The sequence below is a fragment of the Tenebrio molitor genome, chromosome 6 (assembly GCF_963966145.1).
Source record: "Tenebrio molitor chromosome 6, icTenMoli1.1, whole genome shotgun sequence".
Taxonomy (NCBI): domain Eukaryota; kingdom Metazoa; phylum Arthropoda; class Insecta; order Coleoptera; family Tenebrionidae; genus Tenebrio; species Tenebrio molitor.
Window position 1 is genome coordinate 1,559,338 of NC_091051.1, and position 23,582 is coordinate 1,582,919.

The window sequence follows — 23,582 nt, forward strand, 5'->3', positions numbered from 1 at the left end:
CAACAATTATTATTTTGCTTTAAATAAATTGTCGGCCATTTGCTGGACAAGAAATTAAGAATCATTTGTAATACGTGTTTGTGACGCACCTTTCGGTCGTTTATAATAATGACTTGGACTTAGAACCCACATTTGAAGAGACACCTTTATTACATCAATTTCTTCGCCGAACTCAACTTTATTAAATCATTTTCCCTTTTTTATGAGACACCACGTATAAAATCTACACTCACAACTATCGCCTCAAACTTAATTAAATTTCGTCACTACGTCAATTACTTCGTTTACGATTTCACTTTTATGCAACGAATTTCTTTTTTTCAATTCATTTATTTACATTTATTCGCATGTTATCGTTGTGTGCCATCCGTCAGACACAAATTCGCTGTGTGCTCTCCCATGAACTCCAATCAACAATTTTAATTAATCTTGTCTCACAGTCGTCGCTAAAATATTCGCGTCGCATTTCTACCGATTTTTTTCAATTAAAATTTAATTGGAAACTAACGTCCATAACTATATCGTCGGGCGACGGCGAAAAACTGTGTCATAAAAACGTTATCGCGCTAGAAATTGGCAAAAAAGATTGCGCCAATCCAATTAACGTTATCGCCTCGAAAACACGCCGAATCCACTATGATTCACAGTTTTCCACTTTCGGGGAGTTCCATTGAAACAAACATAAAAAATGTTACGTGTATATTCACAAATCGATTACACTTATTTATCAAACTTGAACGCTGTATAAATAAAATGCTACATTATGTACAAGTTAAGTACGAAGAGTTGTTCATTAAGTACTCGGAAAAGAAAATTGATCGACTCCTCTTTGGTAAACTCGTCCAGTCGAGAATCACATTGTTTGCCAATTCGGGCTGCCTTGCGCGGAATACTTTTGGCCTTGTATATCAAAACTTTATAAAAATATTATTATGGAATGTTACAGTTACGAGCGCACCTCTCAACGTTTTTGAGCAATGCTGGTTTTGGCAGTACGACGAAAAAATCAACACTACGAATCAATTTTTTCGAGCGAAATGTCGTCAAAGTACTTATCACCTAGCCTGTCTAGCTTACTGTCGTATTTGGCGTTGACTTTATTGTTGATGCATTGTAAGAGGGTGTCAAAGAAGTCGGGAAACCCGTCGTACCCTAAAAACCAAATTAATACTTTTCGGGAGTCTGCTGCGATCGCTCACCTGGAAAAGCGTTCACGTCGATGATCGCGTACCTCCCGGTGCGGTTCTCGATCACCACGTCCACCCCCAACAGGTCCATCCCGAACGCCTCGCGCAGCGTCCCCGCGATCCTCTTCAGCACCTCCGAATCGGGCTCCACGCGGTCCACCCGCTCGTGCGGCTCCAGGACTGTCAGACTGTTCCTGGATCCGGCTTTGGAGACGTCCCCGCTGTCAAAATGGATGGTTTGGTCTTGCCCCGCTTGGAAATTCTTCAGCGAGGGCCTCTCCACGCAGTGGTGCTTGTCCCCCACGATGAAAATCTTGTAGAGGACGGCGTTGTGGTTGATGAAGCTCTGCGCCACGCACGGCATCTTGCAGTCGACCAGGCCTCGCTCGTTGAAGACGATCGACATCTCGTGGGCTTGTTTGCCGTGACCCAGAGACGGTTTGCAGATGAAGGGATAAGTGACCCCCGCGTTTTTCAACTGGTGCGACAGCTCGACCACGTTGGTCGATTTCAGTTCGCAAAAATTCGGTATAAAAATGCCGTGTTTGTGTAGATTAGTCGAGTTGATTTTTCTGTAGGATATGTAGCGGTTCAAAAGTTGCCGCACGTTCGGGATGGGGTCCAGGACGATGACAGACGGGTGGGCCGCGATGTACTCTTCTACTTTCTTGATGAGACTGGCGCACTGTAATTTTCGCGATTATTTGAGAACCACAAGTGCGTAAGCTCACCTTGGGGTCTCCTTGATCAGCTGAGGCAATGATGTCGGTTAGCTTGTGCAAGAGGACGCAGAAGGGGCCTTGCGACTCGAGGCTCTTGTTCAAATCCAGCTGGAATTAAACAGTTTTCCGAATTGTTGACGAAATGGGCGGATTCTTACCTTAAACAAGCGGAAATCGTGCTGGAGGGACGTCTTACCGAACTCGACCCAGTTGATTTTGCAAATTTTTTTCTCCGACATCCAACACGCTATCCGTCTGTTGGACATTTTTTTGCGTCTCAAGTAAACAAATTTGTTGTTTAAACTAATCACTGAGCGTCATGTGGAATGAATTAATAGAGGGGCTACACCATAAATATTGTCACGTTAGCTGTCACCTGCCCCCAAACGTCAACTAATTACAGGACGTCAACATTGATGTGTCATCATGGAAAATATCATTAGATCACTCTTTCTCGAAAGTTTACGATTAGATTATGAACTTTTCAAGTTTTTACTCGTGTACAATGACTCACGTGTACCCCCTCGCCGTAAAACACGACAAACATGTTGTAAATATTGCAATTCAGTGCTGCCAACATGACTTGTTTATTTACACAGATCTAACCTCAAAATGTCGGATTACGACCGTGGAAAATACTACAAGAAAAAATTCTCGACGCAAAATAAGGCAAGCAGCGTTACAATACCGTAGAGATTATTGACGAGACCGATTTTAGGATGCTCCGAGTTTCGGGAGAAGCTACTACGGCCGCAGGAGCCCCAGCGGCAGCACCCCTTTCAAATTCGACAAAGAACTGAAAGACGCGAACTCCAAAAGCGACACTAAAGTGAAACAACCCACGATCCTCCTGAAAGCGCGCGAGCACTCGGAAGAAACGAGTTTATCCCCGAAACGGGCACAAAAAGACCACGACCTCTCAACGTCGCTCTCCATCTCGTCCAGCAGCGCAAGCACCGAGACTCACGCCGCTCCCACCGTCAAATCCATGACCAAAAGCGTTAAATTTCTGGACGATTCGGTCTTGTACGCGGAAAACGTGCAAGAGTTTGTCCAGGAAAACAACGATTTTCTTGTTGTGGGGGTCGTGGGGCCCCAGGGAGTCGGCAAGTCGACGATTTTGAATCTGATCGCGCACAATAGCGTGAGCGACGAGTTGAAGAAGGCGATTTTTAAGAATTATGAAGGGCCCAAAGATGAGGAGTACGGCGATAACGTGAAAATACTCGCGGATAATTTGAACGACATGCGGATGAACGAGGATGACAGGATTAGAAGCGAGATTTTCAAAATCCAGACTAACGAACATGTGGAGGGTAATTGTAACGCCACCAGAGGGGTCGACTTGTTTATTACTTCAAACCGCGTGATCCTGTTAGACTGTCAACCGTTTATGTCCGTGTCTGTCCTAGACGAGTTGGTACAGAGCGAAAACAAACGGTCGAATATCGTCAGTGAATTTATCCCGTTGGAAAACAGCGGGGAAATTCAAGGACTGCAGTTGACAGCGTTCTTGATGAGCGTCTGTCACGTACTGATCGTGGTACAAGACTATTTTTTCGACAGCAACGTCGTCCGATTCATACAGACTGCGGAAATGCTAAAACCCACACATTCCAATCCCGAAGACGAGCTAAACGACCACTTTCCTCACTTACTGCTCATACAGAACAAAGCCCAAATGGAAGACTTTTCCCCGAGAAAATTCAAAACGATACAAGAGATCTACAATTTGTTGTTCCAGAAGTCCAAACTGTTGAAAGATTCCACTTTGGGACTGGCGTCCAGCAAACTCATTTATTGCTTGAACGAGGAGAACTGTGGAGAGCCCTTTAACGTCTACTTGATCCCCGAATACAACCCCAAGAGCGGTAAATTTATTACACGAAAAAAAAAAGTACTTTATTTTTTATTTTTGCAGATTTGATTTACGACGGTCATCCCCCTCTAGAAGACCTCGTGAAGAAGTTGCGCGCCAACATTTTAGGCGCGATCAAAAGCTCTCTGACTCACGTCCAACTAACTGAAAAGACCTGGATCGTCTATTGTTCCAAAGTATGGGAAAACGTGAAAAAAAGTTCTTTTTTTGTAGAGTACACTAAGCTAATGCCATAAATTTATTTTTTTGAACCTTTTTCTTGTCTCTTTTTCACGTGTTTTTTCACTTTCGTTTTCCTCTTGCCCGCTTGTGCTTCTTTGACCGCTTTTTTCCGCGCCTTTTTCTCTTCAAGGGTCTCGTGTTTCGGCCGTGACGAATCCACGAATTTACTCGTCTCTTCGTCGCTCTCCTCCTCGGACATTTCTTCCGATTCTTCTTTGTCGTCGAGAATCTCCGGGTGTTGGACTGTCCCGCTCAAGTCGGCCTTCAAGCCGACCAGAGTCTTGTAAACCAGATCGTTCACTCGGCCCGACTTGGCTCCGTTGATGTCCCTTTCAAAATCGACCACTTCCGTCAAGCGCTTGGGGATGTACGCCTGTTTGAAGACCTCTTCTTCGACCTGCGACGGACAAAATTGCACAAACCCTACCCGAACAATTGAAACTTTTTTACCTGCTCCTGCGAGCTCATCTCGGTGCGTTCCGCAGCCTTGGCCGCCAACGCCTCCAAGCATTCTTCCATGTTCGCTTCGTTGATCGTCGGGTCCGTGATGAAATCGAACAAGTCCTTGATTCCCATCGTGGCAACTTCCTTCTTCTTGAAAAAATCGGTGACGTTGGTGCAGTCCTTCCGCAGGAACTCCAGCGCATGGGGGTGGTCGTGTTCCACCGACTGCGACACGTCGATGATGTAGATCTCTCCGTTCAAGTAGAGCATGTTGAATTCGGACAGGTCGGCGTGGACCAGTTTGCACTTGTTGTACATCTTCCACATCATCACGACCACGTCCCTGTAGATTTGGCACGCTTTCGACTGCCCCAGGTCCACATCTTTCAGTTTGGGAGCCGGCCAGCCGTCCCGCCCGACGAACCCCATCAGCAACACGTGCGAACGCAGCAAAATCGGTTCGGGAACGCGGAGCCCGTTCGAGTGCATCCTGATCAGATTCCGCATTTCTTTCTCGGCCCAGGTGCGCACCATTTTGCGGGGATTGTGTCTAGAGTAGCCGTGCCTGAATCTGAACTCGCCGGAAACGTATTTGTCGCGGTCTTTGAAGACGAGAATCGACGTTTTGTAGATTTTTATCGCGACGTGGCCCTTGTCGCCCGACGCGTGATACACGTTCGCCTCTTTCCCGGTCGAGATGCAACCGTCGATTTCGGAAATTACGTTGCGGTTCAACAATTTGAACAGGATCATTCGGGTACGCGGGTCCATTACTTGCTCGGCGGTGGCTCTGTCGTGTTTGTCTTTGTGGCGGATTCGCTCGTTTTCTTGCCGCCTTTCGGTCGCCGCCAACAGGTTGCTGGCATGATTAGACAAACGCCCGATTTCGTACTTTTCGACGTTGATTTTGTTCGAGTACTTGTTGAACAGGTTGTCCTGGGGTTGGTAGTTGCTTACCTTGTTGGAAGAGGTCTGGGGGTTTCTCTGCTGGCTGGTTTTCGTCGCGAAATCTGCCTCGTAATAGCAAAAATCGGAGTCGTTGCTTTCTTCACTGTAGTAGTCTTCTAACGTTAAATTATCCAAATTAATGTCCTCCTCGGCGTCACGATACAATTCTTCTTCACGCAAGTCTTCCATTCTCGTATTTAACACGAACACGCTACCGATTGAGGTTATGTTGACAACTGTCACGGAACTAGTTTTGCTGAAGAATCTTCAACTATGACAACTCTCCCGCCTTGTTACTCCTTATCAAAATGATTTATGCGGTTTTATTGATTTTGTATTTAACAACGCTAAATGAATTTTGAATTTAACAAAATTTATGGACGCGTAGTTAGGTAGGGGTAGAGGATAAAGAACTAAAGAAGTATCGTTCAGGTTTTGCTGAAAATCAAGAACAGGTTGCACCATGCATCTGTTCTCCTTATAAAGAATCAAAAAATAATTTTGAATACATATTTTTGAATGAATGCCTTAATTTACAAAACTGCGGGTTTTTTGTATTATCACTGGGTTTGACAGTTGTGGACCTTGGTTTTGGTTGTCAAAACCACGTGTAAGGTATTTTCCGATAAAAAAAAGCAGCATTACAAATAGTCACACCGTAATGATGACAGAAACATCGTTCAAAGATCTCGAACTTAACCCCTGGCTCGTCCGACAATGTGCCTCCATAGGTCCGTGAGTAATTTGTTGTGGTGTTGATCCTAACCTCACATTTTAGGCGTAAAGACCCCAACCCCCATCCAGACCAACTGTATTCCGCAAATCCTCAAAGGGAAAGACTGCATCGGTGCTGCCAAAACGGGCAGCGGTAAAACCCTCGCTTTCGCTTTGCCCATAATTCAGAAACTGTGTGAGGACCCTTATGGAATTTTTGCCCTGATTTTGACCCCCACTAGAGAACTGGCTTACCAAATAGCCGATCAGTTTGCAGTGATGGGCAAAGCGATGAATTTGCGTCACTGTGTGATTGTGGGGGGCATGTGTATGATAACTCAAGGTCAAGAGTTGGAAAAGAGGCCCCACATTGTGGTTGCCACTCCAGGACGTTTAGCTGACCACTTAGAAAGTTGCAAAACTTTCACTTTGTCCAGACTCAGGTTTCTGGTGCTGGACGAGGCAGATCGATTGTTGGGGGGCCACTTTGATGAACAAATCAAGACCATCTTCCAGGCGCTACCCAAACAAAGACAGAATCTCTTTTTTTCCGCCACCATTACCGACACTCTTGAAAAACTTAAGACCGTGACGGGGAAAGACGTGTTTTTCTACGAGGCACCGGCAGAGGTCGCCACCGTCGAAAATCTCGAACAGCACTACGTTCTTTGTCCCAAAGACGTGAAAGACGCATATCTGGTGGAAACCATAAGAACTTATCGCGGTAACAATTCGGACGGAAATATCCTCATTTTTACAGACACGTGCAAGTAGGTTTTGCGCGTTTTTTTTTGGTTTTTGTTTTTGTTTTGTAAATATGTTTTTAGGAACTGCCAAGTAATGTCAATGACTCTCAATGAAGTAGGCTTCGAAAATGTGGCGCTTCACGCGATGATGAAACAAAAACAGAGATTGGTAGCACTGGCAAAATTTAAATCAAATACAATTAAGATATTGTTGGCAACGGACGTGGCCAGTCGAGGACTTGACATACCCAAAGTACAACTAGTAATTAATCACAACGTGCCGAAAATCCCCAAGGAATATATTCACAGGGTTGGCAGAACTGCGAGAGCTGGAAGGAGCGGGAAAGCCATCAGTTTGGTCACTCCCTATGATATTAAATTGTTGCAAGCCATAGAGGAGCACATCAAGACTAAGCTGACAGAATTTAAATTAGACGGTATAGATTGTAAGGGGGAGTTTGAGTGACATTTCGATTTTGGTAATTTTAGATAGCGAGGTTGGTAAGATTTTTACCCAAGTTTCTGTCACCAAGAGTGAGGCGTACATCAAACTGGACGAGCAAGATTTTTACGAGAAGAAAATGATCAACAAGAGGAAGAAGTGGTTGATGGAGGGGCTAGATCCAGACGAAGAAGAAGAGAAGTTGCGGAAAAAAATAAAAAAGAGTAGGAAAGCGAAGAGCAAAAAAGCAAAGAATAAAATCGAAAGTAGCGATAAAGGTGAAAACTGTGATAAAGATAATGAAAGTACAGAACAAACGAGCTGATTTGTTTATTTGTAACTTTAACACAATGTGGAAAACTGTAAAACCGACATAATAAAACAATCGTAAAATCTGTGTTTTTTTTTTTGACGAAACTTTGAAAAACTATAACAAATTTCTCGTCACAATAAAAAATGATGATTTCTTTGGCTTAAAATTTCTTTCTTTATATCTCATTTTTCTCAGCGTGAATATTTTGATAAAAACATGTTTTTTAACAACTTTGTAATGGGTCCCTTTTTAAGATTTTTTATTAGATTTTTTTTTAATTAAGTGTTTTCTTATCGATACCTACTCAGTGCCTACTTTAGCCGAGAAACTTTAAAATCACATCTGCTGGGCCACTCTCCCACAAAGACGATAAAGTTTACGACGAAATCTACTGGCGTTTGGCACGAGAAACAGCGCTTCGGTGGTGACAATCGGTACTGAAATTCGTCAATTGGACGATCTGTCACCCGTACTTGGGCCGTCTCTCTGCCCAACGCAAGCCTCAAACTTCGTCATCTTCGTGCGTCGAGAGCGGCCTCTACCCTACACGGAACCGTACTAAACAGGACAAAAATCTTGACAGTGTCGGATTCTCTCATTTAAAAACTGTGGCCAGCAACGGACGTTTTCTCGTGTGAATCGGTTTGTACGAGTGTTGATAAACCGTAGCTAGCCGCCAGTGTTCCGGATAGTCCTGTCTTTTATCCTTCTGCAAAGAAAAAGGCGGAGCTAAACTACGTATAGCATAGTTTTTGGGACTGTAAGGATCTTTTTGTTTAGGTACGTTAAAGTTGCATCTAGCAATCCTATTATAGCTAGGCCTACTTACGCATTTCTGAGGGACACCCGCTTTAAAGGCCATTTTGTACTCGTTTTTGGCCCTTCTGTCTTTCAGCGAGACATTTCGCATCTCGCAAGCCATGCACATCCTCGAGTGTTTCCCTTTCTTATCGCTCAGATTCGGAGTGCTCTGGTGCACTTCGTTCTGACTACAATTCGAACAACTCTTCCTTTCGTCCTCTTCCTCGTCGAGGTTGTACGCGCTCTTGGCGCGCTTCTTCCCGAGCGACCCCCCGGATTTGCTGCTCTCGCCGGACGTCCTGCGCTTCTGGTCCTGCGGCAGCGACGTTTTGGGCCTGTCCAAGACGAAATCCTTGTCGCGGGGGTCCTTGACCGGTCTCTTTTCGAACACCGGCCCCGAATCGACCGTGCCCGTCGACTCTTCTTCTTCTTTGGGGGTGTGAACCAGCGAGAACACCGCCGGGGCCAGAGACCCGTTGGAACCGTCTATGTGCGGGGTTCTCTTCGGCTCGTCGTTGGGGTTCTCGGGGGTCAGGTCCCAACAGATGGCCAGCTCGATCGGACTCACTTTTCGCTGCCTGATGAAGCGCCACTTCCTGTCGAAACTCGTCACGCTACTAGGCCTCCCATCATTCTTAACCTCGTGGTTGTCCCCGTGCCCGCAAGTTTTGGGTCTGTAAACCTTCATCTTGGTACACCTGGTGGGACCGTAACCCGGATAACCCTTCCACCCCACTCCAGTCGCGAAATTGTCGTCTTTCAGAGCCAAACCAGGCTCTTTTCCCGAGCGGTGCATCTGCAACTGACGATACTTCAGATTTGTGATGGTGTCCGGAAGAGGGTCATGCTCCAGATTTTCTCTGTGTAATTTCTTCGCCAACTGGAAGTTTTTGATAGCCGCGAGGATCGCGGAAGGTTGTTTCTTCTTGCAACTCCTCACTCCGTCTCGATAACTTGCTTCCGCCATTGCTTTGTGTCTCTGACACTCTTCCTCCACCTCATCTCTGTTGATTTTGTTGTCGATCTGGGGAAGCTGTCTCGACGAGAAATCGTCTCGATATCTTGGATACCCCGTCCGAGAGGGTCGATCGTGACCGTAGCGACTCTCAGCTAAGACCTGGTGATTTGACAGTCTGTGCTGGGGGTCGGTAACGTCCCCAGGAACGTAAGGACGCGTGTTCTCCTTGTCCCCATCCCTCTGTACGCAAGACATGAAAGAAACCTCTCATTAACTGAAGCAGTAACGGACGTTTTATTTTATTATTGTACAAATCAACTAATCGGGTAGGTAACCGTGAATTGGACAAAATGGCGCCTAGAACAAAAACAAAATGAAACCGCAACTGAAACGATCTCAAACTGACTCACCTCTTCGACTTCTTCGATTTGGTTTTCTTGCGCCTCTTGCGCCACCTCACCCTCCGTCGCCTCCACCTGTTCGACTTTCTTCTCGTTCTCTTCGACGATCTGTTCGAGCTTTTGGCGCAACTCTTTCGCTTGCCTCTTCTCTTCGCAGGTGGGATTCTTCACGGTACCGTTCAGCTCGTCGGCTGAAAACCAAGATTAAACCGGTGACCTTCAACAGTGCGGTCGCGGTACCAGTCTTCCTGTCGATCTTCTTGGGGAAGTGCCAGGTGCCCATGAAACTCCCCCACGGACTGCTTTTCGACTTGGGGACCCCCGGCAAAAGGTGCCCCCTGTCGTTCGAGATGACCTCGGTCCGTCCCGTCCGCCTTTTCGGCTTGTCGTTGTACCTTTTGGGGACTTCCCAGTTCCTCAAGACCCGCGGTTTGTACGCTTGTTCGAACTAAAACTCGCCCCTGTTAGACTCCGCCTGACAAGTTTTTATTTATTTCATGTCTGCCCGATATGGTGGACGCGATTTTGTCACGCAGATGCCCATACAATGGAAATTATTGATCAAACACCGACGGATCTGTCGCTTTATCAATAAAAATAATAACCCATCGCTGACCCATTAATCTTGCGTTTTTTTACCGAACACGCCTAATTCCTCATGATAAATGTGGCGATTAGCGAACGCAAACACCGGTTAAAAAGTCGCCCCCGACGCAGGATCGGGAGCAGGTTTTCGAGGGGGACCGCGATAACACGTGCGAGATTCAATTGTGCAGGGGTGTCATTACACGAGTTAAGAACTGGATGGGAGGGTAATCGAATTTTTACCCCGCGTCGAGTGGCGAGGAAAACGAAGTGTTTAATGAGGGGAGCACCTGTTCCGCTCCCGGGGGATGTTGCCAAATCGCACCGAGATAATCCCTTAAACGGGCGGGGACCAATTGCTAAGCGCTCCACCAGCTGGAACCGACCCAAAAATCCAACGCGACTCACCTGTTGCCCCTAATTAGGGGCGGAAGGCGCGATTGATTCTTTCTTAAACCCTGTACTGCTTTGTGCTTTGCTCCATCAACACACAGATTCCAAATTTGACAGTTCCAAAATCGGACGAATCAAGCTACCCCCGGACCCTTTCTCCATATTGTCCTAACCCTTGCGGCCGCACACGCACAAACGCACCGCGCCTTTGTAATGTCTGTTAACAGTCAACGGCCTGATTGATTGCGAGCTCCGATGACGTGTTGTGGTTGGAAAACTATTGTCTTCGGCCGCCAACTCTTCGAGGAGGTCGACGTCGCACTGACTCGTTTTCCACATCGATTGTTATGAGTTCGACTTCCTGTTCCTGACACAATTCAAATCGGTTGATGATAAAAAGAGGCTAACCGGATTGTTATTATTTTGTTGCGTGCCGCTCGTGCCGTGCAGAATTGTCTCGAGTTATGAGAACCGATGGCGCAATTATTGCGGCCCGAAATGGAATCGAATCGTTTTGGCGGCGAAATGCCAAGATCTCGATAATTTCGGTCCAAGTGCAGACAATGCGGATCGAAGATGAGGTCGTTGCCGGGCGAGATCTGCAAGGTGGAATTTTAGGTGAAAGGTTTCGGTGAGCGCCGAGATGTGTGTTGAGAGGTATTCTCTGCGATGGTTGCAACGTCTGTCATCACGATTTTTTTTTGCATTTTTCGTCAATTTCGACAGTGGAAATGAAAGGCAATACCCAAATCCATTAAAATGAGGGTTAATGAGTGTGGGAATAAGAATGGAATGAGCGAGAATGAAAAGTGTGGAAGTGAGGAAAGACGGCGTTGTGGTTGTGCAGGATCGGCTCCGGAAGAACAAGTGTCGGAGAGGAATGGCAAGAATCCGGAACGTAAATCCCTTAACGTCCAAACATTTTCTGATGCTTTATAAACAATTGGATTTGCAACATTCCAAATTCAAAATTTTTGACACACCAAAAATTTGCTAATTTAGAAAGAATGTAGTAGACACCACAATAAAAAATTATTTGATGTTTTTTAAATCTTATTTTAATGCGTATGGTGTATTGGGTGATTATTTAAGGGTTAGATTTAAAGCATAAAAATGTGGATGCTTATTTTCATGTTAGTAAAGTCCATTCACATTGGATTTTCCTCTCAAGGTCAAATAATTTAATTTTTTGGCTCTGTAATTATGTTTTGTAAATAATGACATACAGCTAACCAACATAATGCGATTTAGCAATGCTCAATCCAACCTGTACGGTGTTTACCTGCATGTCACTATTTACAAAACATAATTACAGAGCCAAAAAATTTAATTATTTGACCTTGAGAGGAAAATCCAACTTTAGGTACTATTCCGGACATGGATAGCCCTGTTTGCACCGTCGTAGTTTAAAATTAAGAAGAGCCTAAAACCTTGGATACAATTATTGAAATCGTAGCAACAATTGTTTTTAAGCTTGGCTTAAAAATAAGGAACGTCGGTGCAATCGGCCATCAATCTTGGCCACAACGGACATTTAACTGACAAATATGTGTGAACTGGCCTTTATTGAATATAACCCAACTTTTGACTCGATAATGCCATTTCTCTGCTTTTTTTGATGTCACAAGAAAAACTTCAAAGTGATTTTTAATAACTGTCATTTATTAATGACACTAATGATTGGTTTACATCATTTTTTTTAGAAATGTCAAAAAATGTTGGCCAAGATTCCGTGTCCGGAATAGTACCGGAGTAGGTGACTTTCGCTAATCAAGGAAAACTGTAGACATTACCATACAATATTGTTTACATTAGATATTATTATAAAATATTATTGACGTTTTAAAGATTGTATCAACTTTATTTATTTTTTGTTCGACACTGTCAGAATTTGAGAATTTTCTCCTATGTGAACGGATTTTGATAAATGTGACAACTTGTCAAAATGAAACGTCAAGTTAATTTTAAAGATTTTAAGCGATTTGGAGCCTTTAAGGGGGTCGTCAAACAAAAAAACGTTGTATTCAACTCGTTCTTGTGTAAATTCGTAGCCCCTCATACCAAAAAAGCCCAATTTACACAGGAACTCGTTAAATAAAGAACTATTTTATTGAAAGATGAACAACATGTGAATAATAGGTGTATCAAGTGATTCCGTAATTAAAAAAAAGCGTTATTTCCTGGAATCAAGTAGAGCACTTTAAAAAATTATCTTCAAGGTCACTTTTAAATTATATTTATGTTTATTGTTCTCACAGGATACATTCTATAACGATAAAAAGTTAATTAAGAAAGAATGTAGATTAGCAGAGAATATTATTGACATTTAAAAATTTTTTTTGTTCGACACTGTCAGAAATTAAGACATTTTGATAAATGTCACCACTTGTCAAAACAAAACGTCAAGCTAATTTTAGAGATTTTACGCGATTTGGAGCCTTTAAGGGGCTCGTCGAACAAAAAGACTTTGTGTGCAACTCGTTCTTGTGTACACAAGAACTCGTCAAATAAACTACTATTATATTTACTTATTGAAAGATCAATAAAATGCGAGTAGCAAGTGATTCAATAATTTTCAAAACACAAGATATTGCACTGTTTGCCCCTTTCAAGTGTAACGGTTTTAAAGATTACCGTCAAGGTCACTTTTGCTAATTGAGAAAGATGTGTTGACATTTTAAAATTTGTATTTTATTTTTATTAAAAGGTTAACAAACTGTGGACAGAAAATGCATTCTTTCCTATTTTCAAATAGAATGGTTGTTAAAATTACGTTCAAGGTCTCTTTTGTCAATTGAAAAAACCTGTAGACATTATCACTGAATATTATTCATTACTGAGATTTTTGGTTTTTCATTTTATTTTTATTTTTATGGAAAAATAAGTTAAATATGAGTAGTATATACCAAGTGATTCCTTAATTTTGTCAACATTTGCAAAACAAATAATTGCATTATTTGTATTTCCCATTATCAAGAAAGACAGTTTTGAAAATCACCTTCAAGGTCACTTTTGTCAATTGAGAAAGATTATATCGGGTGTGTCAAAAAGGACGGACAGGTGTTTTAGTAGCATAGCATAGCATAACATAGACCCCGATTTTGTACCAAGAACTGTTCTGCAGCTTTCAGTTAAAGAAAAAACTCTCAGAGAGTGAAAATGAAAATGGTAGCAACGCAATAAGTAACTAAAAATACCGTATGTAGTTGTCATGGTTACATTTTTTTTTCTCTCAATCGATCAAAAGTCCTAATAACATTCATACTGAGGTGCTTTCCCTTAGGAAAACGCATAGTGTATGTCCTTGCAGTTAAATACAGCTTTATTTTCTGCAGTTCTATTCTACCGTGTGAGCAACAAGTACTGATTGAGTTGGCAATAAATTCTGGTGATTTTTGGTAACTTTTATGTCATGTTCCAACGAAAAAACCATTTTATTAATAAAAGATTACAAAAGCCAAGACGTTTAAATATGAAATGTATACCAGCTGTCAATAGTGTCAATAAAACAAACCGAAATAGGTACAATTCACAGTCTTGAAAATTTTATGTAAAATTTTTTATTGCCAACTGTAACAGTTATTGTTGCTCACCCTGTATTACAATATTCATCTACGGTAAAACTAATTTTGAAAACAATTTGAAAACTGTCACAATTTCATTGACATTTATTTTATGAAGGTGTTTTTTTTTTGTTTCTATGATATGTTAGCAATGTTGCCGCGTTTGAAAACTATTCCCCCAGACTAAATTTCATCATGAGAAACGGATTCCAAACATATTCGTGAAAGGAATTTTTGGATATCTGTTGAGGGCACCTTTGAAAGTTGACACATACAATTACGTTCCCACATCAATAACAGGATCATTTAATTTTATAGGTAGTTTATAGTCTGTCTCAATTCTAAATTTCCACCAACACTGCATTCTACGTTAGAAATAAAACCGGCAACATAGTTTGGTGAAAAATGCGTCAGGTTATTTTTGAGGTTATTATTCTGTCAATTTTCATTTTAGAATAAAGGGAAAAAAACGTGCCAACCTTTTTATCTCTTCGAAACATTTTACTACAGCATTTTTCATTTTAGCGTCAAGTAAATTACGTTGTTTTCGAATCACGTTTATAAAATAATTATATTGCCAACTTTCGTTATAACAATTCCCAATTTAGGAATATTTTTATTTTGCCAACATAATTCAATAGGTGGTGGGAATTTAAACTGTAAACAGACTGGCAAAATTTGCGAGGGTAGGATTTAGCCAAAAACCTAACCTGAAAATGTGACATTGTCATTCAGAATTTGGGGAATTTATTCTACCGGGTGATCAAGAAGGACTGTTTAAGTTGGCAATACAATTAAGAACATTTTTTTATTCGGCGATTTACAACACTGGGTTTATTTGACAGATTTCTGACGTAGCATTAATAACGACAAAAATGTTAGGTTATTATGAGAGTAAAAATTAACGACAAAAAGAAATCAAAGTTGGAATTCGGAATAATAATCTAAAAATTAACTAAAGGAAATTCTTGAAATGCTCCCCATTTTGCTCTAAACATAAATTAACTCTTCTCTCCAACGATTTACCAGCATGTTTAATTTAATTTGAAATGTCAAATTTGACTTGTCACTGATGCGGCTGTCAGTGTGAAGCCGTCAACAACCGGAAGTTACTCCAGTTGTACCATTTAAAAATTAAATTCAGCATTACCAACTTAAACAGTCTTTCTTGATCACCCCATACATGGGGTACTGAGGGATTGCTCAGTTATTATAAGATTCTCAAAACACAAAAAATGCATAATTTCCTGTTTTCGGGTACACAATAGTAAAAATTACTTTGATTTTTTTTTTGCTGATTAAAGAAGACTGAAAGCTGAAAGCTACCACAGATCGTTGTTGATTTTAAAATTTGTATTTTATTTTATTAATTTTTGTGGAGAAGTAACAATAAAATGTGTATAGTACACCAGGTCATTATTTTACTAATTGAGGAAAATACTCATTTTTATTTTTACTAAAAGGTGAACAAAATGCATCTTAATATCCTTTTCTCTTCTCACAATTTTTAGTCACCGTGAAAATACTACACAGAAAAATGTACAGATAAGACTTGCTCCTAAGAGGTGTCGAAAAACTTTGTCACTTTTGCAGAATTATCCTGAAACGCTAGAATCCGCAGAAAGAAATAGAAAAACATTGGTCGAGGAACGCTTAGAAATAGAAATCGAATCCTTCCGAGTCCGGTTTGCGCACCCCGACCAGGAACTCGGCGAGATGTCGCAACACTTTGTCTTTAAATTCGCTCTTTAATCAATTTAAATAGAATTAATCACTGATCCGGACCGTGATCTATCGCTCTGACGCAAACCAGATCGCCTCGATCGAAACACCCATGGCGCAACCATCTCGACCCATCCAAACTTGACATTTCACACGGCCCATCATTTTTCCGATCATGACAAACGCATAAACGATTGCATAAAAACCGTCGATTATATAATATTTCGGTGGCCGAGCGATGGGTGTGTCGGTCCAGATCCGACCACCGTTCCACTTCTCGCCCGTATAAAAGCCCGCCGGTCCGCGTTCGCCGCAATCACTTCGACGATGGCGTTCAAGGTAAAAAAACAAACCAAAAAAAAAAAATCACTCTAAACATGTAGCGTCATTTTCAGTTGGTCGTATTCGTGGCTCTCGCAGCTGTGGCGAACGCCGGGGTGGTCCCCGCCGCCGCCCCCGTCGCGTACGGTGCCGCCCCAGCTCACTTGGCCTACGCCGCCGCTCCCGTGGCCAAGGTCGCGGACTACGACCCCAACCCTCAGTACGCCTACGGGTACGACGTCCAGGACGGCATCACCGGGGACTCCAAGAGCCAGAGGGAGCAACGCGTCGGGGACGTCGTCCAGGGGAGCTACTCCGTCATCGACCCCGATGGTACCAAGCGTACCGTGGAGTACACGGCTGATCCCGTGCACGGGTTCAACGCTGTCGTGCACAAGGAACCACTGGCTGTGAAGGCGGTAGCTAAAGTCGCCGCTCCCGTGGCCTACGCCGCTCCCGCCGGCTACGGCGCTCCCATCGGCTACGGCGCTCCCGTGGCTAAGGTCGCCGCCCCTGTGGGGTACTACCACTAGGCTAGCTCTGTTATTTATTTGTACAAAATCGCACGCCAATAAAGTAGTTTTTTAAAAAAAGGGTATACTTTCCAAAATCTCCCAAAAATTTTACAACTAAACAGGTACTGGAATATGTCCTAAGTGTCAAATCTAGTGGAAAATACGAAACTTTTTTTGGAAAATGTTGTCAAAAATCACCGCCGCCATTTTGTGTTGTACGTCAACGCGTTTCTGTCACTTGATTCCTGTCCTACTTGTTAAAACTGAATAAACTTAATATTGTGTACCCACCTGAAACCAAATTTGCCACTTTTCGTGTGGCCAGACACGACATCAACTTCGATTTCTGATTAATTAGCGTTACAAAAAGTGACAAACCTGGAGCGATAGCTATGTTCTCGTTGGGAAAAAATTGTGCCGATCTCACCTGATTCCCGCTGAAATGCAGAGCCATATCAGTCTAGGACCACGTCACGCAACTTCAATCAATATTCAAACGTATTATTTAAACATTACATAAACCATCTCCCGACTTTCGTTTGACATTTCTTCAATCGATTGCCAAGATTCCCATTGACATCAACAACTCACTATTTGCCTTGGAAACGCACAATTATTTCCAAGACAACCGATGTGCGATTGTCTTGTTCGAATGGTTGACAGGACGAGGTGAAATTTTTCTTGCGGCCAGATTTTCCAGCAAGAGGAAAAGCGGAAAACTCCACCCCGGACCAGATATTAAAGCGATTTTAACAATGCAGTTATTGATTCTGGGCGGGCCGGGACAGATTCCGGGCGGCTATTGGTCCAGGGGTGGGTCCGGATGCTGGGGGATGCTCAGACTCATCCCTGTTATCACCGTTAGTTGATAAGAATCTCGCAGATAGGCAAGTTAGGCGCGGTGCGGTGTTTTTTTCAAAGGTAAGGGATCCCTAAATTTCCTCGAAATGTGAAATATTAAAATATTTCTTTTATCACACAAATGTCTGAATCAATTTCTTTTTCAAATCAGGATTTTTGTCTTCGTAAAACCATTTTTTGTCTAGGAAAAAGAAAAAACTTAATAATGTGGAAAAGGTTTGCTGATGTAAATAATTTAGGTATCTGTATGAAATAAAAACTGACCAAAAGAGTCTAATCAATTTTTAGAAAGTCAAAATTTCGATATTTTGACTTTTTTTCTATTTTGAAGAATCTCCTGCATTATTTTCATTATTAGAAAAATGCAAATTGTATTTTTAAAATCAAGAAAATATGTTTTTTTTTGAAAACCATAGAAAAATGAATGAAGTAGATAAATGGTGTCAGTCACGTTTCCAACTTCTCTCAATACTTCTATTTCCAAAATTTTGTCCAGGTGTTAAAGTAAGGTCGTTCGTTTTAATTTAAACCTTGTGAATATCGTTATAAGTATCTTTGAAATTAGAAGATTTCAGATAGAACAGATAAGCTATTTTAAAAAATATCGATTTTTTTAAAATAAAATTTCACAAAAACATTCTACATTAGAAGACAGACGATGAATACATTCTTTGATTTACAAAAATGTTCAAAATCCTATAAAATTGTATTTTTAAAATCAAGAAAATATGTTGTTTTTTTTTTTAACCATAGAAAAATGAATGAAGTAGATAAATGGTGACAGTCACGAAAGAAATCGCTTGCATTAATCAAAAATCGTGTTTCAAATGGTACCTTGTGTTATATTTTATTTCAAACATCCTGTTAAAACATTCTGAATGTTTGTATATTTTCGAAATTGACAAATTTTAAAATTGATCCAAATAAATTATTTTTGGAGATCGATTTTTTTTAATATTTCCAAGAAAATTCTACATTGGAAGTCATAGACGACAAATGTTTATTTACAGAACTGTTCAAAATGGTATAAAATTGAATCATTAGAGTCAAAAACTGGTTTTTACTTTTTAAAACCATAGAAAAATGGATTAAGTAGACAAGTGGGGTCAGCGACGGAAGAAATGGTTTATTAATTACAGAGAATGTTTTAAATGGTAGCCTGTGTTATCTTTTATTTGTGTTTTATTAGTTAACTCCAAAATACTGTCATTTTTTTCAAAAAAAAGGAAATTTTACTAATTTTGTCAAAGTACAGTCCCTGAATCAAAATTTCGGGCACCAGTTTTCTGTCCCTTCAATACAATCTCTGTAAACCACTTACAGAGTTGTCCAAAATGGTATAAAGTTGAATCATTAGTGTCAAAAAATTAGTTTTATTTTTGAAAACCATAGAAAAATGTATTAGACAAATGGGGTTAGGTCAGGGACGAAAGAAATGGCATAGATTAATCAAAGATGGATGTCTTAAAAGGTCAAAGTCAAACGGTGGAAGAGTTTCTATTAATAAATCATAAAATCTTGCACAAACTCTACAAATCTTAGGTGACACGTGACACTGATATTTTGCATAAACTGTGTCAAATGTTTGTCCTTGATCCACAGATCTGTGATCTATGGTTTACCAGAAATGACATTACGAGGTGCACACTTAATCCTAAGTTGTAAAAAATAATAAACGAAACAAAAACAGGAAATTATCTTGCCCCCAGGAGTAAACAACCGTTTCTTTGTGAGCTTGTTCAATTCCACTCAACACTGTTACCAGCAAGCGTGTGATTGTAATCAAATTACAATTTTGTTTATATGATTGATAATCGTATAATTCGGGGGTGATAAGTAAAGCCACGTGCTGGTCTTGGGCCCCGTGGGGGCTGTATTGCCCCCGAGAGACCTCGCGCTTCGCCCAGAATCCAAATTCCCCTATTTGCTCCACCAACTCGCTCGTGCACGTCAACTTTTATGAAAATATCACCTCCACTACTTTATATTAATGAGGCGGTTTCAGATTTGTCCTTTTCCAGAAAAATTAAGGACATACAAGTCTGGTGTTGCACCTCTTCGACTGAAGATGCCATGACGAGCAACGGCGAGGGCCGGGAGGTTCTGCAAATAATCACTTCTTGCAATAACGTCGCTCCGCGCAAACGGTAACATTAACGTCACAACTGACGTACGACTCCATATCGAAATTGATGTGGAAGCGGCATTTCGATATGAACGCTGATGGATTGCAGGGAGAAGAGCGGCGACATGGGAGCGCTCAGCAGAGAGGAGCGGCGGCGGCGGCGGCGGGCCACGCAGAAATACAGGACGGCGCACGCCACCAGGGAGAGGATCAGAGTGGAGGCCTTCAATGTCGCCTTCGCTGAGCTGCGGAAGCTGCTTCCGACGCTGCCACCGGACAAGAAGCTCTCCAAGATTGAGATTCTGCGGTTGGCTATTTGTTACATCGCTTATTTGAATCACGTGCTAGATGCGTGAGGTGGCCGGGGCTCCCCTAGCTTGCGACGTTTATTCAGTCGAGCACTGTACATACATAATTTAATCTTATTTAGCACAAGAAACTGATGAAACTAAATTATACTTTTTTACCGTTAAACTTTCTTTCATAAAAAACATTATTAAAACTATTCCAATTTTGCTTTTTACAAAAATTAATACCAAAAATTGCATTTCCCAAGTACAAAATATTTCTTTGTTGTATATTTTTCGTTTAAATAAATTTTTCTGACATTTACCGCCCTTTGTTATTTTCTTTCCCGAACGATATTACCTTGCTCCTCGCAGCAGGAAGTTATTTACTCACTTATTTATTACTTCCTGTTGGATTTTCGCGATTTCCATAAATAGTCCACTGCTTGGTGGTAAATTCCCCGTCACAAACACGGATTATAAACGTATTGTGCGCGTCTGGTGTAACACCATTTAACGGTCAAATTAAATAAATAGCTTTTCCGGCCATCTGCGCCCGTTTTCCCGATCCGCATCCCTCGGGATTTGACGTGAAGGCAAGACGGGAACAACCAGATCGATTCTTATCAATAACAGCGCACCATCAACTCTGAATTAAAACGATAACTGTCTATTTCTCTGATTACGGGTACGTATTTTTGTGGTCAGTAGCGTCGAATTTGTGGATAGGGTTTATAAGTCCATTTTTTTTATTATAGTCCGATGAGCTTAGTCCGAATCAAGAAGTCGACATGACCTGCGTCTGCTTTCGACATTTGACAGCAGTGCATGGTTCTACCAATATTTGAACATTTATTTAGGCAACATAAGAGATATAACAAATTTCAATTTTTAAGATTTTGAGTTGTGTTCTTTCGTGCTTTGTTGGTTTTTCTGGAAATTCATTCCTCCGTTTTAATTTTGTCTTCCAAAAAACCGCTCCCTTCAGAACTCTTTTGATAACTATTTACATACTTATCAAGTAATAGGTCAGATATATTAAAAATTGTTGAAAACAGCACTAAACAACGACGTTTAGACTGTCTTTCTTTCTTCCTAGATTTTGTTTCGGCAACGCCATGCATTAGTTTACCCCCCTACCTTTTAACTTCCAGTCTTGCAAGTTTCCGCGCAATTCCAATATTATTTTTGCAATTTACAAATTCTGTAAATTAATCTGTCCACATGGTTTTCGTTGGCATCATACGGAGGACATTTCAAGCAAAATTAAACAAAACTATCACAAATAATGTGGTTAAAACGTAACCTAAAAATTTGACGTCGCTAATGTAATAAACGTACAACTCGTGTCTTCGTCGAATCACACATGCTAAAGCGAGATGCATAGTGGGACACGCTTAATACAATACGTACAAGATTTCAATAGTTTGTTTACATCATGTTGAAAAGAGATAGCAATATGACAGTTGTTCTGCTTTTTAATTGATACATCGGACTATGATTAAAAAATGGACTATAATTTACATAATAATATAGGAGTGCTCTCTAATCAGAACCAGAAAATGGAAAAGCCTACTAAACAAAATTTCCTATCTGGAGAAAATCTTTCAGAATAGATCCTCAATAAAACTGTTTCTAAACGCACAAAAAAATAGACCACTGTCGCGAGAATCATCGCCCTATGTGCGAAAATATGATTATTATTTTTTAATTTTGGCAATTTCTCTAAATTGAACAAGGTATAATTATTTCGGCTCTAAAGAAGTCTGACGGACAAAAAAGTTGTCGCCAAAATGTCTTTCATTATTTTTATTGTGTAAAACATGCTAGCAAGCCTTCACAATAATATGTCTTAATAATAATATGATTTTACCATTTATAATTTCAGCAACAGGAATAGTACCCCAATCTCTTTTTAAAAATTTAAAAATTTTGGACTTAGAGAACACATTGGTGGTTGAAATTCAAAAAGGTATATTATTATACTCATGTCACATCGTGAGGAAATTCCTTAACATTGACACAGAACATAAAACACAAAAAAGTCAAAATGCGGAGGCGAGACGCCGGTAATTATGTTGATAAGCACTGCACTATTACTTGATAGTATTATCCGTAATAGTGTATGTACTCCGGCAAAATTGCCGTGCCGCCGGGTGGAGGTGGGATAGGAAACAATGTCATAAGCTAATAACATCGTCAGTGTAGTCGGTGTATTCTGAATTGTATACCGCTGGATTCCTCTTTTCAATGCGCTTTTTTCGTTTAAGAGAAATTCACCATGACCCCCTACCTTCTATCAAATTTGCACCCGGAAAAAACGTTTAAACAGCGGTAGCTCCCTTATTAAACATAATATGATAATACACCGTTGGATTCCTCTTTTCAATGCGCTTCTTTTGCGCTTTTTTCGTTTAAGAGAAATTCACAAAAAACCAAAAAACACAAATTTTTGCCTGTTTTTGGCACCCACACCAACAAATGGGGTCTACGGCCGGAACCTTCCCTATGCCTGGCTTCAGCTCATCCTATACAATAAATCACAGCAATTTCGTTCGAATCGGCGACAACAATTTTTTTCGAAAAGACCATGCCCTTACCTTCTATCTAATTTTCACTTCGGAAAATCATTTAAACGCCCATAGCTCCCTTATTAAGCCACATATGGCAATGAATTTTGCACCATTGGATTGCTCTTATCAAGGCGCTTCTTCGGAGCCGAAAAAAATTTACCTGGATTTTTCCGTTTTAGAGAAATTCGCAAAAAACCAAAAAATCCATATTTTTGGCTCCCACAGCAAAAAATGGGTTCAATCGCCGGAACTTTTACTATACCTGAATTCAACTCATCCTATACAATAACTGACAGCAATTTGGTTCGAATCAGCGACAAAAAATTTTTGGAGAAAAACCACGTACCCCCCCCTTCTATCTAATTTTCACTTCGGAAAATCATTTTAACGCCCATAGCTCCCTTATTAAGCCACATATGGCAATGAATTTTGCACCGTTGGATTGCTCTTGTCAAGGCGCTTCTTCTGAGCCGAAAAAAATTTACCTGGATTTTTCCGTTTTAGAGAAATTCGCAAAAAACCAAAAAATCCATATTTTTGGCTCCCACAGCAAAAAATGGGTTCAATCGCCGGAACTTTTAAGATATCTGAATTCAACACATCCTATACAATAACTGACAGCAATTTGGTTCGAATCGGCGACAAAAAATTTTTGGAAAAAAACCACGTACCCCCCCCCCCCCTTCTATCTAATTTTCACTTCGGAAAATCATTTAAACGCCCATAACTCCTTTATTAAGCCACATATGGCAATGAATTTTGCACCGTTGGATTGCTCTTATCAAGGCGCTTCTTCGGAGCCGAAAAAAATGTACCTGGATTTTTCCGTTTTAGAGAAATTCGCAAAAAACCAAAAAATC

The 23,582-nt window shown here is 41.1% G+C and overlaps 7 protein-coding genes across 7 annotated transcripts; 4 read left to right on the forward strand and 3 right to left on the reverse strand.

Annotated features, from left to right (window-relative positions):
• Positions 1-684: 684 nt before the first annotated feature.
• LOC138132789 (inositol-tetrakisphosphate 1-kinase-like) lies at positions 685-2,204 on the reverse strand. Its single transcript, XM_069050446.1, has 4 exons — positions 2,068-2,204; positions 1,919-2,017; positions 1,200-1,872; positions 685-1,152 (listed from the first exon to the last, which is right to left on the reverse strand). The coding sequence occupies exons 1-4, from the start codon at positions 2,173-2,175 to the stop codon at positions 1,013-1,015; spliced, it is 1,020 nt and encodes a 339-aa protein (XP_068906547.1). The 5' UTR covers positions 2,176-2,204; the 3' UTR covers positions 685-1,012.
• A 233-nt stretch (positions 2,205-2,437) lies between these two features.
• LOC138132785 (nonsense-mediated mRNA decay factor SMG9) lies at positions 2,438-4,044 on the forward strand. Its single transcript, XM_069050441.1, has 3 exons — positions 2,438-2,578; positions 2,628-3,780; positions 3,831-4,044. The coding sequence occupies exons 1-3, from the start codon at positions 2,522-2,524 to the stop codon at positions 4,022-4,024; spliced, it is 1,404 nt and encodes a 467-aa protein (XP_068906542.1). The 5' UTR covers positions 2,438-2,521; the 3' UTR covers positions 4,025-4,044.
• RIOK1 (RIO kinase 1) lies at positions 3,801-5,807 on the reverse strand. The gene is made up of 2 exons (XM_069050438.1): positions 4,461-5,807; positions 3,801-4,407 (listed from the first exon to the last, which is right to left on the reverse strand). Exons 1-2 carry the CDS (start codon positions 5,589-5,591, stop codon positions 4,027-4,029), a joined length of 1,512 nt encoding a protein of 503 aa, XP_068906539.1. The 5' UTR covers positions 5,592-5,807; the 3' UTR covers positions 3,801-4,026.
• A 122-nt stretch (positions 5,808-5,929) lies between these two features.
• On the forward strand, positions 5,930-7,701 carry Dbp45A (putative ATP-dependent RNA helicase Dbp45A). Its single transcript, XM_069050440.1, has 4 exons — positions 5,930-6,133; positions 6,181-6,886; positions 6,944-7,299; positions 7,352-7,701. Exons 1-4 carry the CDS (start codon positions 6,064-6,066, stop codon positions 7,627-7,629), a joined length of 1,410 nt encoding a protein of 469 aa, XP_068906541.1. The 5' UTR covers positions 5,930-6,063; the 3' UTR covers positions 7,630-7,701.
• Positions 7,702-7,814: 113 nt separating this feature from the next.
• On the reverse strand, positions 7,815-17,507 carry LOC138133074 (uncharacterized). Its single transcript, XM_069050868.1, has 4 exons — positions 17,304-17,507; positions 10,018-10,225; positions 9,787-9,968; positions 7,815-9,640 (listed from the first exon to the last, which is right to left on the reverse strand). The coding sequence occupies exons 1-4, from the start codon at positions 17,328-17,330 to the stop codon at positions 8,213-8,215; spliced, it is 1,845 nt and encodes a 614-aa protein (XP_068906969.1). The 5' UTR covers positions 17,331-17,507; the 3' UTR covers positions 7,815-8,212.
• On the forward strand, positions 16,227-16,959 carry LOC138132794 (larval cuticle protein A2B-like). Its single transcript, XM_069050450.1, has 2 exons — positions 16,227-16,379; positions 16,436-16,959. The coding sequence occupies exons 1-2, from the start codon at positions 16,368-16,370 to the stop codon at positions 16,892-16,894; spliced, it is 471 nt and encodes a 156-aa protein (XP_068906551.1). The 5' UTR covers positions 16,227-16,367; the 3' UTR covers positions 16,895-16,959.
• A 217-nt stretch (positions 17,508-17,724) lies between the features above and the next one.
• LOC138132799 (helix-loop-helix protein 1-like) lies at positions 17,725-20,463 on the forward strand. The gene is made up of 3 exons (XM_069050453.1): positions 17,725-17,797; positions 19,759-19,884; positions 19,972-20,463. The coding sequence occupies exons 2-3, from the start codon at positions 19,811-19,813 to the stop codon at positions 20,216-20,218; spliced, it is 321 nt and encodes a 106-aa protein (XP_068906554.1). The 5' UTR covers positions 17,725-17,797; positions 19,759-19,810; the 3' UTR covers positions 20,219-20,463.
• Positions 20,464-23,582: the final 3,119 nt, after the last annotated feature.

What these genes read in the sequence shown, in the direction of transcription:
- Dbp45A (XM_069050440.1), top strand. Translation starts at nt 6,064, where the DNA reads ATGATGACAGAAACATCGTTCAAAGATCTCGAACTTAACCCCTGGCTC. An exon ending in CCGACAATGTGCCTCCATAG is followed by an intron (nt 6,134 to 6,180) that starts GTCCGTGAGTAA and finishes CTCACATTTTAG; the next exon opens with GCGTAAAGACCCCAACCCCC. An exon ending in GACAGAATTTAAATTAGACG is followed by an intron (nt 7,300 to 7,351) that starts GTATAGATTGTA and finishes TGGTAATTTTAG; the next exon opens with ATAGCGAGGTTGGTAAGATT.
- LOC138132799 (XM_069050453.1), top strand. Translation starts at nt 19,811, where the DNA reads ATGACGAGCAACGGCGAGGGCCGGGAGGTTCTGCAAATAATCACTTCT. An exon ending in AACGTCGCTCCGCGCAAACG is followed by an intron (nt 19,885 to 19,971) that starts GTAACATTAACG and finishes GATGGATTGCAG; the next exon opens with GGAGAAGAGCGGCGACATGG.
- LOC138132785 (XM_069050441.1), top strand. Translation starts at nt 2,522, where the DNA reads ATGTCGGATTACGACCGTGGAAAATACTACAAGAAAAAATTCTCGACG. An exon ending in AATTCTCGACGCAAAATAAG is followed by an intron (nt 2,579 to 2,627) that starts GCAAGCAGCGTT and finishes GACCGATTTTAG; the next exon opens with GATGCTCCGAGTTTCGGGAG. An exon ending in CGAATACAACCCCAAGAGCG is followed by an intron (nt 3,781 to 3,830) that starts GTAAATTTATTA and finishes TTATTTTTGCAG; the next exon opens with ATTTGATTTACGACGGTCAT.
- LOC138132789 (XM_069050446.1), bottom strand. Translation starts at nt 2,175, where the DNA reads ATGTCCAACAGACGGATAGCGTGTTGGATGTCGGAGAAAAAAATTTGC. An exon ending in CTGATCAAGGAGACCCCAAG is followed by an intron (nt 1,873 to 1,918) that starts GTGAGCTTACGC and finishes CGAAAATTACAG; the next exon opens with TGCGCCAGTCTCATCAAGAA. An exon ending in CGACGTGAACGCTTTTCCAG is followed by an intron (nt 1,153 to 1,199) that starts GTGAGCGATCGC and finishes TTTGGTTTTTAG; the next exon opens with GGTACGACGGGTTTCCCGAC.
- LOC138133074 (XM_069050868.1), bottom strand. Translation starts at nt 17,330, where the DNA reads ATGGCTCTGCATTTCAGCGGGAATCAG. An exon ending in GAAGATCGACAGGAAGACTG is followed by an intron (nt 9,969 to 10,017) that starts GTACCGCGACCG and finishes CTTGGTTTTCAG; the next exon opens with CCGACGAGCTGAACGGTACC. An exon ending in AAATCGAAGAAGTCGAAGAG is followed by an intron (nt 9,641 to 9,786) that starts GTGAGTCAGTTT and finishes AGTTAATGAGAG; the next exon opens with GTTTCTTTCATGTCTTGCGT.
- RIOK1 (XM_069050438.1), bottom strand. Translation starts at nt 5,591, where the DNA reads ATGGAAGACTTGCGTGAAGAAGAATTGTATCGTGACGCCGAGGAGGAC. An exon ending in AGATGAGCTCGCAGGAGCAG is followed by an intron (nt 4,408 to 4,460) that starts GTAAAAAAGTTT and finishes TGTCCGTCGCAG; the next exon opens with GTCGAAGAAGAGGTCTTCAA.